This window comes from Musa acuminata, chromosome BXJ1-6, assembly GCF_036884655.1.
Source record: "Musa acuminata AAA Group cultivar baxijiao chromosome BXJ1-6, Cavendish_Baxijiao_AAA, whole genome shotgun sequence".
Taxonomy (NCBI): domain Eukaryota; kingdom Viridiplantae; phylum Streptophyta; class Magnoliopsida; order Zingiberales; family Musaceae; genus Musa; species Musa acuminata.
In genome coordinates this window covers 39038236-39054329 of record NC_088332.1, presented here as the reverse complement: position 1 = coordinate 39054329, position 16094 = coordinate 39038236, and the positions used below count along the sequence as shown (strand labels likewise).

The 16094-nt window shown below is 42.0% G+C and overlaps 2 protein-coding genes across 4 annotated transcripts; both read right to left on the bottom strand.

Annotated features, from left to right (window-relative positions):
• Nucleotides 1-81: 81 nt before the first annotated feature.
• Nucleotides 82-2687, bottom strand: LOC103989177 (interactor of constitutive active ROPs 1). 3 transcript variants are annotated; one of them, XM_009407966.3, is made up of 5 exons: nucleotides 2313-2687; nucleotides 1929-1971; nucleotides 1527-1607; nucleotides 1300-1450; nucleotides 82-1233 (listed from the first exon to the last, which is right to left on the bottom strand). In XM_009407966.3, the coding sequence occupies exons 3-5, from the start codon at nucleotides 1538-1540 to the stop codon at nucleotides 238-240; spliced, it is 1161 nt and encodes a 386-aa protein (XP_009406241.2). In that variant the 5' UTR covers nucleotides 1541-1607; nucleotides 1929-1971; nucleotides 2313-2687; the 3' UTR covers nucleotides 82-237. The 3 variants fall into 3 exon arrangements, with proteins under 3 accessions (XP_009406241.2, XP_009406240.2, XP_018682781.2); XM_009407965.3 differs by lacking the exon at nucleotides 1929-1971; XM_018827236.2 differs by lacking the exons at nucleotides 1929-1971; nucleotides 2313-2687 and having other exon boundaries at nucleotides 82-1230; nucleotides 1527-1922.
• An 8769-nt stretch (nucleotides 2688-11456) lies between these two features.
• On the bottom strand, nucleotides 11457-14601 carry LOC103989176 (ubiquitin-conjugating enzyme E2 36). The gene is made up of 8 exons (XM_009407964.3): nucleotides 14411-14601; nucleotides 14235-14262; nucleotides 14025-14111; nucleotides 13085-13143; nucleotides 12486-12527; nucleotides 12333-12406; nucleotides 11821-11918; nucleotides 11457-11667 (listed from the first exon to the last, which is right to left on the bottom strand). Exons 1-8 carry the CDS (start codon nucleotides 14444-14446, stop codon nucleotides 11630-11632), a joined length of 462 nt encoding a protein of 153 aa, XP_009406239.3. The 5' UTR covers nucleotides 14447-14601; the 3' UTR covers nucleotides 11457-11629.
• Between the last annotated feature and the right edge of the window lie 1493 nt (nucleotides 14602-16094).

The window sequence follows — 16094 nt, the reverse complement described above, 5'->3', positions numbered from 1 at the left end:
CACACACATATATATATATATATATATATATATATATATATATATATATATATATATATATATATATATATAGTTTTCAGATGTAACAACACCTTCACAGTACGTTACTAAGCTCAGGAACATTAGCAGCAAGATACAACAGCACAACCACCAAACCAAAGAAAACAAAACAGGACTCTAACGGAGCAACTAACTAACAAGGAGCTCCAGTTATTCCCCCCCGGATACTGGTTCTGCTCACCTCTGCTGCAGTCTCTTCTTCCACAGGTCTCCAAACATCCAAATTCCTGCGGATTTCCTCCTCCCTCCGACCACCCCATCCTGCTCCGATTCGCCCCCCACCAGCGGCAAATCCCATCCGTCAAATCCGCCGTGATGACCGTCCATCGACCGACACCGTTCCGCTACTCTCTTCCCTCCCATCTCCGTGGCAGCTCTGTCCCCAGCAGCCACCAGCGCGGTTGCTGCCTCTGCTGCCTTGCGCCACTGCCCAGTTTGCACCCTTAGCCTCTTCATCTCCACTTCGAGCGTCGCTTTTGCTCCCTCGGCTGCCGCCAATTGCTCCATCAGATGTGCTGCTCTTGCCCTGCTCTCCTTCAGTTCCTCCTCCATTGAGCTTATCTTTGCCTTCAGCTCCTCTTCCTTGGCTCGTGCATCCGCAGCAAGGTTCTCGGCTTCTTCCTCTGCTCTTCTCTTAAAACTCATGTTCTCTTCCAGCAGAAACTCCACTTCCTTCTCTTTCTTCAGTATCATATACTTGAGCTTGACCTCCTCTGGGCTCTCAGGAAGATCTACTAACTCATTTCTCTCCACCACTCCTCCCCCAATGTTGTTATCATCATCCTTCTTCATGATTATCTCCATATTCTGTTCGTCCTTCTCCTTCTCTGCCTCCTCCTCGTGTTTAACCTGACCAAGTGGTTCCATTTGCACTGCTAGTGTGGAAACATCAGAAGCGGTAGAAGAGCTGACATCCTCCACTTCAGACTTGGGAGCTGGTTGTGGCTTAGGCTCTGATGCCGGTTCCGACTCCTGAGGAAGAGGTTTCTGTTTGTCTAATTCAGAGTTCCGGTTCACAGAAAAAACCTGTTTCTTTGCCTTCTCGAGAGCTTGTTCGGCATCAACCTTGGCAACTTCAGCAGAGCCCAACTGGTCTCTGAGCTTCTTGAGCTCTTCCTGAGCTTTGCTCAACTTGGTCTCCAAATCTGCCACCCTGGTGCTTCGCTTCTTCTGCTGGAGAAATTATTGTCAGAAAGAAGAAAATGCCGCAGAATTGGGAGTGACAATTACAGAAGATACCTCATGGAGGGGACTTCGAGGGGACCGTCCATCCTCGAGCTTCGGGCTGCGGTCGACAACCATCCGGTGAAGGATGTTGGCTTCAGAGATAACACTAGTCTTAAGGTGAAGAGGGGCTCGCGGGGACTGCTGCTGATGCAAATCTGACCCTCTGGTGAAGCAAAAGCCCCAAGACATTTGAGGGATCAATAGTTCAAACCAAAAAAACCTACTGAGACAAAGATTACCTTGACCACGACATCGGTCTGAAGCTCAAAGATGAAAGGACTCCCACTTCTTCCTTTCAACAATGTCGACTCGACTCCCAGCTGCCAAGAACGACAAGATTTGGTTTTGGAGCAACAACAACAAGAATTGGCAAGGTGAGTATTGGTTATGCAATTGCCAAAGAGATTTAGACAGCTTCCGGAGCTGGTGATCATCAGCCATGAAAGCTACCCACCAAAATGACAATGTAGCAGGAACTGTTTGTACTCTGTAATAGATCTAACTTGATCACATCCCATATTCCATTTCTAACTAATGAAATGGGTTGGGAACAACTGAATGGCTTCTCCATTGATCACATAAGAGACTGGGAGACAGCTTTGAGCATCTCAAAAGAAGAATGATGAACCATCAACGCATACCTCGTGGCCTATTGCTTTGGGTCTTCTCAGAGAAGGTTGCCTACTGCAAGAAATTATTGGAATAACAGGGGAATATGCCCACCCAGATGAGAGAAGATTAATGATGAAGACATTGGAGATGTGAAGGAATAAATGCAAATAAAACTAGACAACTTTATCTACTTCGTCTAGATGCTAGACAAAGTTCTAAAGGTCATCCTTTCTAGGCATCTACGACGGTACTGTGTTCAAAATGCAGAACTGTGTCACTCTTCATCTCAGAAAAATTGAAAAGAAGTTCATATTTTTATGCTGAAATTATAGAAAGACACTACAAAAACATGTTCTATTCAGAGAAAAGATCGATGAAAACAAAGGGAAAAAGAAACCAACAAGTCAACTCACCTATCGAATGAGCTTCTCAGCACTGATTCCTCAAACCCTTGAGCCAGTTCACCTCATATGATGTTATCTGTCCAGGCTGGGGTTTTGTGGGGGAGAGGAGAGGAGAAGCAAGGCATTAAAAGGAGAGATTCAGAGAGGGAGCAGCAGTGGCAATGAGCTGGGGTTCCCCAAGCAAATGGATCCACTGCTGTGTACTTTCTGGGAACACCGAGCAGCGGACGAGATGAGGACGATCGATGGTCGTGATTGCGGTGAATACCGCCTTCGCTGTTCCACGTCAAACAGCGTAATGGTGGCTCGCGGACTGAGCCGTGCCTTGCGGTCGAGGCTGTCTCAAAAGTGTCCTTGAAGAGAGAGGGAGAGAGAGAGAGAAAGCGATAGATCTGCAGAGGATCTCCTCGTGCCTCTGTTCCTTCTCCTTTATTGGAAAGTTGGGGAGTCCGACGCTCTCTCTCTCTCACGCGCGCATCGGCTTTTGCAACGTGAGAGTACGTGTTGACCCAAACCCTCCGGCAATCGTCTCGATTCGTCCAGCCGGCCGGCTCGAGTAGACCGCTCCCTTCCTACGCCCCAACTAAAAGCATGAGAGCAGGGGAGATCTCCGTGAGCAATAATAAATCACAGCAGACCGGAAAGGACGTACGTACAAACAGAGTTCAAGGGAAGGAAGCATCTTACGTCGAGAAAAGAGGTCTCCAAGAAGCTCTGCTCGCGAGAGGTTGCGCTCTCCTCTCCGTGATAGACATAAGCCTTAATCTGTACTCATTGCTGTGTGATTAGAGAGACTGAGGTGCGACGATTGTGGCTTCCTCTACTTTTCCACTTACTGCCAAGTATAGATCACCTGCTTAAACGAAGGGAGTCAGTGCTGGCCGGAGGGCCAAATCGAGTAGTGTCCCCACGGGGACTTCTTGTTCATGACGAGGACACTGCACTCCCTCTGCCATGGTTGCAGCTCATCATGCAGCTGGAGACGGTGAACATGGAGGCATGTGCTTGTAGGGCTTTCCATTCTCGACTGATATCCGACTAAACCTGTGTTAATTGTGGGCTACGGAACCCATGCCGTTTGAATTCCGTCAAAGGATGTGACGAATAACCCTATGCTCTTCGATCAAACGAGTGAGGATGAACAGTGAAGCATACGAAGCTGGAGGGTTGGATTCCAGGCCACCGCTGCATGTGGTAGCAGCGTACGATGGTCCTTCTCTTTACTCTCGCAACACAGTCGCAGAACTACCCCACCCGACATTAGCAGCAGCTCACCAACTATAATGGTGCGAACCAAAAAAGGGTGGACGATTGAAGCTTGGGAAGATCAACATTTTGTCCTCCTTGGCGTTTGCGTTGACAAAACAACGCATAACTGGAGAGATAACGGCAACACAATACTGACTTGGATCATACATGATAAGACATATTTTGATCCCAGATGAGAGTCACCACCGATGTCACACGCTACATCCCAACCAGTGTCAGAATCCGACGTCACACGTTATCAGAACCCCGTGACACACTGTCACGACCTTAGCTGGTTTTGCCTAAGGCGTGCGGCACCCTCGCGCGTCCGTCCGCAAAGGTCAGCCTCCCCGAAGCCTCCCATTGTCCCTTAGGACCAACAAAAGAGAGAACGGGTTAAAGAGAACGCCTCAATCGGGATCCACAAGCAAACATGTCCGAAAAACACTTCATAGACAATGCAAATTACAAACAGACTTTACAAACTCTGAATAGTTGCACAATAAAGGGTAAAATGGTCCATTACAGACCGAAAAGCTCTCGAACGTGTCCACATGACACAACCATTATTTACAAGCCTAAAGAGGCCACCAACCCAACTAAAATGGGACTTATAAGCCTTCGGCCGCCCCTCTACCTGCTATACAAGGCATGAACATGCCAAAAGACAATGGACAGACATAAGCATTACATCCAACATCTTGTTTAGAAGTTTGTCCGTTACATTCTCCCCCACTTATCCCTTCGACGTCCTCGTCGAAGCCTTTGTGAACACTGCAACTCTTCGCCTTTGCTGAGTCTTCAATCTTCCGCTCCAGCTGCAATGCGCCTCCTGGCTCCCAGCTGCTCTACGCTGCTGTTTTTGAGTAGTCAACCCTTTAATCCGCCATGCTGCTACAACTCACCAATGACTATGACTCTATTGGGGGGTTGGCTGAGTTGTGTTGATCCTTGTCGATTCTTGCGGATCCACCAAATGAAGGAAAAGACCATCTTTTCTGCGCCAGTCTCTCAAAATTTCCACATGCTGCTTGAACTGGGTGGATGCTTGTTGGAGCTTTAACGAGCATCGCCTCGCAAACTTTTGAAGTTTTGGGTCCTTCCTCCACAAAATTTGCTCATTGACTCTTCTTTCAGTTAGTTGTCACATCCAAGTAGGTTCGCATCACTTCCGCTTTCGATTGGCATTTCGTTGGGAAATGAAGCGGACGATCTACTCTCAGTAGCACTGATCACCGTTGGTGAGGATTTGACAACTATTGTCTTCCATTATCTTCGAAGGGTCTTTGAACTTGTGCAGAGCTCCTCTGCTGGATAGATAAGAGAACTGGGGTACTCGGTTTCGCCCATTCTCTTAAGAGTTGAGAAGGCAAAGGTTACTTTGACTTCGCCCGCCTCCTCGAGGTTGTACTTCATGCATCGAGCTGGTTACTAGTCTTCGCCTGCTCGCTCTTTGCTCACACTTCTGAAGCACTTGAAGTGTTTGCACTCCTTGCGTTGAGTTGGCTACTGTGATTCACCTTCTCAATGCCATTGAACTTCTGGAATGCAGGAAGTTTTCACCCCAACTTGGAGTAATTCTCTGATAGATGAGGTCGCCTCTGGGATTGTACCGTCTTCTCCATCAACCCTGCCGCCTACTCCACTGAGTAGCAAAGGTACAGCACCGCGTACTGCCTACTTCGTTCCTTGGTCGTGCACTCTTGCATGACCCGAAGTCCTTCACTTACGGCTATCTTGATGAGAAACTTGTTGACACCGGTCTTACGAAGTTTCTTGGCCTCTGCCCTTCAGCCTTGTCTCGGTACTTGGAGATTGCCTCTGCATGCTCCACCTCCTCGGCCCCTTTCACGACCAAGCGCTCTCACTCCATGAGAGCAAGGGATCAATGACTTGCACGGAAGTCCCGCCTCTACGGTACCATGGCGTTGCTATGCCCATGGCCCTATTATCCGTCGCCTCGCCTCTGTATCCCTTTTCTTCACAATCAGTAGAGATGTCTCCGTGGCACTCCTCTGAGTCCACCTCCATTCTAACTGATGCTTGATATTGGGTAGCTAAGTCCCTTTGGACTCGTCATCGCTTCCTCGCCCCTTTCGACCCCCTGCTTCAACACCACTATGTTCTCCAAGCAGTCCGTTTGGTCGATGGAAAGACAGACTACAACTCCCATGCATGGCCTCTGCCATCATGTTGTAGAGTTTGCACCGATTCTGTTCTCCTTAGCTTCCTTGGTAGCAACGTTCGCTTACTCAACCTTGTCCTCTGACTTGTCGGGCTCCCTTAAGCGAATATGAGCTCTGGAGAAGTCCAACTCTCCAGCTGCTTCGATCATACCTCTGCATGATCAAGTCCCTTCCATGGAACTCACTGGTACTTGCATTCGAACTTTTCCCTTGGTGGAACCCAGCCCCCATATGCTGATGACCAAGGTTTTCATCCGATGCAAAATTCGGTGCACGCCTGGAAGACCCGCCTCTGCGGTACCATGGCCTTCACTCCTTGAATCCATAGCCCTTCTTGCCGTCGTGTTGTTCACCAAAGCGGAGCTCCCAGTAGCTCCCGATCATACCTCCATATGATCTCATCCCTCACGGGACAGATTGTGTGTATCTCATTGCCACGAACTGTTCCACCACGATCCGCTGCACCATGTCGCCTCCTGGTGACATTTCCATTGCATTCTGATCCTTGTGGAATAAACTCGAATTGTGAACCCTCCATGTGTGGCCTCTGCAAATACATCGTAGGGTCCCTTCCACCTTCGATTTTGTTCGCTCCTTTGGCAATCGATCTTCATCCACCCACTCCTGGGTCACACCTAGATGAAGCACCGCTCTAGGACAGTCCGTCGCCTAGTAGCTCTCGAAGTCCACCGACTTCACTGATCTGTGCACCATTGTCTGGATCCTGGGCCTCTGCCCCTACCAGCACAATCTCCGCTGCGCACTGCTTCCTTCATAGCAACTCAAATGGCAACACTGTGGCATATTCTTCAAGAGTACCCGCCTCTGCGTCCTCTTGCCCCGTGCTAAGGCCCTTCTCAACCCAACTTCGCCTCCGCAAATTGAGTCGCCTTAGTTCCTCCATCAAATGCTTCTCTGAGTTAAGGTGCATGTGCCGCAAAGCTCCCTTCGTCTTTGGCACCATGCAAGATGAGTCCGCTCCGTCAGAAAGAAGGACCCATGGAACAACATGATCCTACCCTTGCCTCTGCAAGAGTTCATGTCTTTGACCTCTGTCTAAGGAAAGCACTGTGCTTCTGCTCCATGTTCGAACTTCACTGCTGGCTCCCTTCATGCGGCTTGGGTACTTCGCCAAGTTACACCCAAGTTGCTCCGCTCCTCGTTCTTGCATTGAGTCGATGGTGGCCCTCGCGCCCACCATTCCACGGGTCAGCCCTCCCTTGAGTCCGATCTCCATATCGACTCTAAGTGTGCCTTCATTTAAGTTGCTTCAGGTCGCTCCCCCACTTGATCTCGCAATGCATCCACCAATGCATTCTCTCGAGCGAGATCATGCAGCAACTCCTCGCTGCTTGCTCAGTCCATTGAGCTTCGTGGGGTTGTTGTTTGTGAGGTACTCCTCCTCAATATGTGAAGTCCGTCTCACATGATTCTCCCTCTGGAGTGCTGAGACTTATCCCTCCTGGATAACTATCCCGTTGGAGCAACATCTCTCTTCGTTACGGAGACCACCATCCCCTTGGACTACTCCGATCTGCTGAACAAACTGTGCATTGTTCTGCCTCTTGCAGACGCACTTGCTAGATTACGCCTCCACGTCAATACAGCCACCGCTGCACCCCTCAAGGCCTAGCAACATGCTGAACTCATTGCACACTTCAGCCTCCTACGGACTTATCCTTCACATGCCGAAGAGAAAGTTTTAATGCTCCATGGCGCCGAGTCTCGATCGCCTTGGGATGGCCACGAACATTCCATCGTCCGCATACAAGCCCATGCATGAGTACCAAATTCTTCGAGTTAGCAATTTCCCTCACCTCTGTGAGCTTTGCATAACTCTTTTGGTCGTTGAGCAACTCATTCCACCTTGGATGGTCTCATTCTTGCCAAGCGCCTCGCCTGCCTAGAGCACCATCAAGTATAGTTGTCAACGTTGAGCCGTAGCTCAAACTCAGCAATCCCAACCTTTGTGAGCTCCAAATTCAACCAAGCTTGCCTGTTCTCGTGGTGCCTCTTGCGCGAAGGGTTGGCCATTCCTCTGAATGCCAATCTCGGATGCTCGCTCCTCTGAGCGACTCTTTTCCCTACATCTCCATGCCCGTTTTCCCTCAAACGGTCGCGCGTGTGCTGACTGCCCTCAACGCAGCCCCGCTAGGTCCCCCACGTTTGCATGTCAAGTGTTTCTATGAGTGCTTGTCCCGCTCTGATACCATAATGTCACGACCTTAGCTGGTTTTGCCTAAGGCGTGCGGCACCCTCGCGCGTCCGTCCGCAAAGGTCAGCCTCCCCGAAGCCTCCCATTGTCCCTTAGGACCAACAAAAGAGAGAACGGGTTAAAGAGAACGCCTCAATCGGGATCCACAAGCAAACATGTCCGAAAAACACTTCATAGACAATGCAAATTACAAACAGACTTTACAAGCTCTGAATAGTTGCACAACAAAGGGTAAAATGGTCCATTACAGACCGAAAAGCTCTCGAACGTGTCCACATGACATAACCATTATTTACAAGCCTAAAGAGGCCACCAACCCAACTAAAATGGGACTTATAAGCCTTCGGCCGCCCCTCTACCTGCTATACAAGGCATGAACATGCCAAAAGACAACGGACAGACATAAGCATTACATCCAACATCTTGTTTAGAAGTTTGTCCGTTACAACACGTCAAGTCAAGTTTCGTACCGAGACACTATGGGACACGACTATCCCGAGGGCTCGGGACGATGTCATCTGATGCCGCTCAGGCATCCCCCAAGGCACTAGCTCGTCAGAAAAGCCGTTCGATCCCACAAAGGTCAATGGCCACACCGAACCGAGGCACAACCACTCTTCGCACAATAGTATATAAGCCCTTGGCCGACGCCCGACCAGAGGAGAGGAAAAAACTCGATATAAAAATACTCCACTGACTTACTCGTCAGAAGGGCCAAAGTCGAAAAACATTCGACGAAGGTCATTTTGCAGGAAGGCGGACACCCCTGATTGGCGAGCGTCTCGACCCAAGAGATACCTTCCATCGCACAAGGGAGAGCAATGAGCCGGCTCGGATCTCGACCAACGTCGACCAACATTTCTTCCCGATGGCCCGGCCACCTCATCATCCTACTCACTCCGCAAGAAACTCCCGATATCGACCTGCGGACCTAACCATACTGATTCATCAGTCACAATACTTTTGTTCACTAACAGAGCCGTGGGGTTAACCAGATTGGTTTGGGGATCAGAAGAAGGAGCATATTCAGAGACCCCATCCAAACACATACCAATTCACAATATGAAACAAACACATACCAATTCACAATATGAAACATGATGTATTTTCTGATACTTAAAAATAGTTAATGTTCTTGAAATATTTATGAGCAAAAAAAAAAAAATGCTTTAAAACATAAAAATAGAAAAGAAAAAAATAAATCTGCCATTAAAGATCTTACAAAGTTTTTTAGACAATTTACAAAATAAAATCCCACATATTCATTTTTATCCGAGGATTTTTTTTTATAAATATCAATTATACCATTATAAAATTTGTGAATCGGTTCATGTCAAATTCTTAAATCCCCTCCTCCGTCTCCTTCTCCTTTTCCTCCCGCTCTTTGTCCACCTTCGCCTTCTCCTCCTTCTCTCGTTACACTTCATCACTCACCTCATATTCATAATTTATATAGAAAAATCTATGTTATACTTGGGATTAAACTGAAATATCAGATTCTAGTATAATTCTAAAAGTTTGAGAAGGTTTAATTGAAGTTGACCATGTTATACTTGAAAATAAATTAAAATACACATTCACATATTATATCCAAAAAATCTAAAATTTAATAAATTAATTATCTTAAAATCCTTTAAAAATAGAAAGTATTATTAATGATATTAGCATGATATCCTAGTAAATTAGTGAAAGTTTGAGATAGTTTTATTGAAGTTGACTTTGTTACATTCGAAAATAAATAAAAATAGACTTGTTTATAGACCCTATAAAAAAATTTAAATTTTAACAATTAATTATCACAATTTTTATTTAAAAAAAATATTACTAATGATATTAGAATCATCTTTTAGTAGAAATGTGAAACTTTGAGATGATTTGATCGAAATTGACCTCTTAGAATTATATCCTATTATACGAGCAAAAGTTTGAGATGGTTTAGTTGAAATTGACTAGGGTGTTGAATCTCGGATTTTGATGATGAAATCAATTAATAAGTTTGTGAACTAATTAAAATTTAATAAAAGAGACGTAGGATAAACTTCGATTATGGAAAGATATCGATTGAAGCAGGTGAATCAAACGTTGGGTCGGAGTGGTTCATGTCAAAGATCGGGCATTAGGCTAGAAGGATCGGTCATTGCGTCAAGATCGAATGTTGCAAAAGGTTAATATGTCGATGGATCAAACAATATACCGAAAGAAAAGACGACAATCAAAAGTTCAAACAAAGTACCATATGAACTAATGATATGTCGGACAACGTAGGCTTCATGATTTGTAGTTGTTATGTCTTGATCGAAGTAGTTTAGAGTTTAATTGAGTTAGTTTTTTTGTGTAACTTTGTCAACTTAATCAGAAGCCATTGGACTTAAATCAAGATTGAATTGGGCATATTGGAAGACCAATTAAAGAACCTGAGATTAGGCTAGGTGGTGGTACTGCTAATACCTCGAAAAGCTGGGGATTTAAATTTTTGACTCCATTTCTAAAGTTATTTTGGGCCTATAAATATTTTTATCATGCTTGCTTGCAAGAGTATGAAAAACTTATGATTTTAAAGTATTATAAACTCTTAAAAAATATCAAGTCTCTTCCTCCTTGATTCTAGAAGTTATTCTGAGGTGAGAGGTCTTTTGTAAAAGACGGGTATAAGGGTTCTTTCCTAAATTTGTAAAAAGGAGAAAGAGTTTTAACAAGGTTAGTTAATCTTCGTCCATTGAAAGAAGATCAATAGTAAAAGTCGATGGTCTCGAATGAAGAATAATCTAGAGTGGACGTAGGTAAAAAAGAACGAACTTACTGAACAATCCTTACTCGCACTTATTGTTAATCACATTTCCGATACAAGTTACACGCACTTATTGTTAATTCACCCTCCCACTGCCTTTGCGATCTTAACATAGGGTATGCTCGAAAATAAACTCAAATATACCCATTTATAAACCTAATAAAAAAAATCTAAGTTTCAATAATTAATTATCCTTAAATCTTTTAAAAATAAAAAAAATTACTAATGATGTTAGAATGACATCATAGTAGAGTGATGAACGATTGAGATATTTTGATTTAAATTGACATGTTATACTAAAATTTAAACTAGAATATATAACTCATTTAATTGAGGATTATGCAATCTAAGTGTCTTTCGATTAAATCTATTTAAGACACCTTAAACGTGGATGTTCAATTATAATACTCATTCATTTAAAAAAAATTGAATGATCTAATATATATATATATATATATATATATATATATAAAATTAATTAATTAATTAATTAAAAATTTTAGAAGTGTTTTTGGAGAACATAAAAGATGAGAAGAGATCTCTTGCCGCATCCTAAATTTTAGAAGTGTTTTTGGAGAACAAAAAAAGGGCTTCATTGCCCAACTACAGTCTTATTACTTTGGATATTAATTATGTCAATGCTCCTGCCTACCAGGATGCCATTAGGATGCGGCAAGAGATTGCAACATGTGACAACATAAATTACAGATAATGACTAGAGAAGTTACATGTTATTGCCATAATAAACCTTTCTGGTTTTTACTGTTAATACAAACATATATATGTATACACATCCTGCAGTATGTCAGCAGTGTTTTTACTGTTAATAGTTAGTAATGGATGAATAACCTCCCTGTGAACATGTTATTACGGCTGTCTGCAATGATTTTTATCCACCGCTAGCATAAACATGCGTCCATTCTTTTGCTGCATTGACCAACATCACAAACGGAATTATGGTGAGAAGCTTGATAGAGACATAACCTTAATTTTGTTATTTGTATTGAGAACAATTAAAAGTACGGGCTTGAGTAATTAATTAGTCAAGGCACATAATTTACAACCTGAACATAATTTTACCTGTTTCTAGAGCTTCTGCTTCATTTGCCTTCCAATGCTTAGCAATATTTTCTGAAAGAGGATCATCTGGGTTTGGAGCACTAAGAAGTGCTTGAATACTGAGGAGGAAAAAATAATCACGAAAGATTAGATAAACAAAGTTTGAGAATTATTATCGTTTTCCAAGATAAGGAGAGGTACGATCTTAACACAAGTCTTATCAAGTAGATTTGCAACAACAGTATTTTCAAGTGGAAAAGGGACGGATGTATGTGGTTATCATAGCTTTTTCTTTCAATTTATTCGGAAACAAAAGCCTAGGTTGAAAAGTCGGGAGAAGGTAAAGGAATTAGGACATCCATCGGTTTACAATATTCACCAATGGTTGTTCGATTGCCATAAGCAAACACAGTAAACCAAAAAGAAGTTCAACAAGGAAAATAAATTCTATCGTATCATGGTATCTGTTATTTGAGAACGATAATATTCTGGTGGCAGCATAGTTATAATGATGAATTAAACAGTCACATCACCTGAGTAGTACTGTTCGAATTTGGAGGGCCGGAGTCCACTTGTCCTTCAGAATGTCAAGGCATATTCTTCCAAGCTGCAAATCAAATCCTTAGAATTGCATTTTCTACAAAAGAAAAAAAAAGATAAAAAGAGAATATAGTAGGACTTCTTACCTTGTCAATGTTAGGATGATAAATTTTGGTGAGGAAACGGACCTGTTCCAAATTCGTTAAAGAAAAATGGGCATAGATGAATTAGCAAGATAAAACAAGCATAACAAGATAAACAAAGGCTGCTAAAAGAAAGTAACGCTAGGTAGTAGAATTTCTGTTGTCATGCCAAGTGACAAGGAGAAATATAGCCCTATATCCAAGGAGGATAAAATACAAAACCGAACATATTAAATTGGAATAAACAAGGCTGTCTTGTGTAGTGATGGATGACAGGAATAAAAAGAAAAAACCTAGGTTGCATTAAATTTTAAAAGGCAAGCCGATAAGAAAAAATCTTAAATAATGGCAACAAGTAATTACACACAAACTACCAACTTCTCTTTTTCCATTATTTTCCCATATAACAACACAACCTTCACCTACGAAGAAGCAAAACATGACTAATGGTCCTGTACAAGTAAATAGTCATATCCTATTTCTATTTTGGTTAAATTTAAATGAACAAGTTCCATAAATGTAATGTGACCAAGGAACAATATCTATAAATATCCACAACAGTCACACACAATTGGCAGGATATTAACTTGTGGTTATCTTACCTTTGGGGCAACCATTGGATATTCGTCAGGCAAAAACAACTCAAGCTTGAAAACCCCTCCTGATTAAAGGTTATCAAAAACAGAATCATGCTTCATATTAGTATCCAATAAATGATAAAAAATGCTAACAGAAAATTGAGGCTTTTACATATATATCCTTTCGAAGATTGGAAATAGCACTTCGATATATATATACATATATATCCTTTCGAAGATTGGAAATAGCACTTCAACATATATATATATATATATATATATATATATATATATATATATATATATAAATCTTTCATTTATGTTACTCTAGTTAATATTCAACTTAGGTTTAGCATTACTAATCATGCAAATATCTACATAATATTCTAGTTTCACACAATGGAGGAGTGATTCTAATCACATGTCTATGAGGAGGAAGCAGCAAAGTAACCGAAAACTAGTTTCGAAGAATCAATAAATTGAAATAAACCTTTTATTACATATAACTCTCAGAGCACAATAATGAACACAGAACTGAGAGAATGAACCTTCTCACTTCCAAGTAAAAGTCTGGTGGAAAGCACACCAATTATCTACATTAGTAAAAGGAATGATTGCTTAAGCCAGAGGTCAACGTTGTGACAAGGAAAAGAAAGCTGCATCTAGCATTTGCTTGATTCATTGTGAATGTTCTGGTCCTGAAAACTATCGATTATGCAATCAAAGCACCTTTTCTGGATGTTGCACCATATAAAGCAGCATCATTTGCAATATGTATATTTATCAGTGTAGCCACAAATAAGCATCAAATAGTTACAACTCATACTCTGCCTCCCGAAGGAACGTTATCTCCTAAACAAAAGGTGACGATCACCTCACACTTTCTGAGGAAATCATGTGAAGGATCATCAAACAACGGAATTGATAATACTAAGAGGCAAAAGACCCATGGCAAAGAAATCACCTTCATATGGAGACTGATTTGGCCCGAGGATCTTCACACTGAAGCTGCGCATGTTGTCCTCGGACGGCAATGCACTTATGCCAGGTTCTGTAGCAAATAAAGAGATGCGTCAAACCCTATAATTCCAGCGTCGCGATGTTCAAACCCCTAAGCATCTAAACAATTAGAAACTGCACGAAACATTCCGAAAAGCAACGAAGAAAGAAGTACCTGGTTCGCCAAGGAGCCGCTGGGTTTCCTGCCAATAGAACCAACAAGCCAAGATGAATCAAACCACATGATTCCCAAAACAAAGAGATCAAAGCCCTAACAAACGACAAACGATCTTTCCAGATCGGAGAGAAGATGAAGAAAGACGATCGGGAACGCATCGATCGAGGGCTTACCTTGATGATCCGTCCGGGAAGATTTCTGTTCGCCATCGAGACAGCGATATGCCCCGGCTTCAATCGTACTCGCTTGAAGCACTCCTCTCTCGGATCGATGGAGGAAGTGAGGAGGCGAAACGTGACCGAATGCTTGGCTGGGAATAAGTAACGAGGGAAGGCCGCCGCGGCCTCCTTGCGGCGAAGAGCGGTGGTATTTATAGATCTCTCCCCTTGCCGGTAACTTAATTACTCTATTTTTGTGGACTATGCAGTTGGTGATCTTTGACGTGAATAATAAATCTTTTTTGTGGCAAATGTGAACTTTAAATTTGTGTCAAATTTTGATGGTAGCATCATTATTGTTAGAATGGAAATTGATCCTGTTTTATAATATAGTCTATTTTAGTTAAATACCTTTAAATTAGTTCCTTCTTATTATTTATTTTAGAGGATATTTATGTTAAGTATTATTATGATAAATTCAAGTCGTTCGATTTGGAATGGGACTTTGATTCAATCGCGATCATTTTATGAGAATATTATAGGTTAATCAGGGGTAAAAGCATTGAATCCTCGTATTGTAAAATTATGTTCGGAGCATGTCTAACAAAATCCCTTTAATATTTATGATATGAGTAGGGTTTGGAAGATAATATCAAATCAAAAGAGAATTTAACTAAAATCTAAAATAGGGATGGAGTTTGTTTGGTGACAATATATGTAAAGGTTTTTATAGTAGGATAGATGATTATGATAATTTAATGAGTGTATGTGAGAATTTATAGATTTGAGGTATTTACGTGAGTTTATTCTATCATTATTATGTGTCTAATTATGTGTTGAATCCAAACACAATACTAAATTATCAATAAGGTATTTACGTGAGTCATCACAATTACTCGTTAGTACAAGTATCACCTTTTAATACGATATTAAATTATCAATCATGTATTATTAAGATGTCAATAGCCTGTCGTGTATCATTTCCCATTATCACTTCTCATGCTTTGGCATATGAAGTAGTGGTGGGATACACAGTTTGCAACTAATGTAATTTTGTTTGGGTTACTTAAGTAGCGATATAAAGTGATTTGATTGTGCTACCGTTAAAGGTAGTATTTTGAATCATTTCGATAGTATTGTTGTCGAATGTAGCACTTTGGATCGTTTCAATTGTGCTATTATCAAATATAACACCTTGGCTCGATTTGATAAAGGAGTCATTGAATGTAGCACTTCATGTTGTTCCGATCATGTTATCATTGAATGTAGCACTTCAAGTCGTTTTAAGTTATATTTTTGCTAAAAGTAGTGCTTCCTATCATTTCAATCATGTTATCATCAAAGATAATACTTCGGGTCGATTTGGTTGCATTGTCATTGAAAGTAGTACTTTAGGTCATTTCAATTGTACTGTTGATGAAGATAGCATTTTAGGTCATTTCGATCGTATTATTATCAAAGGTAGCACTCGGTGCCATTTTGATTGTATTGTTGTCACATATAATGATTTGAATCATTTTAATTATATTATTATCAAAAATAGCACTTTAAGTTATTTTAATCACGTTATCGTCAAAGATAATCTCTCTTTAGGGAGTTGGCTTATTGGGCATGATCCTCCTACTATGCATGCCTCATGGCTTTTATTGTTTGTAGAGAGCGATTTCATGATAATTTTGCTAAGAGGTCTGACCGTCTT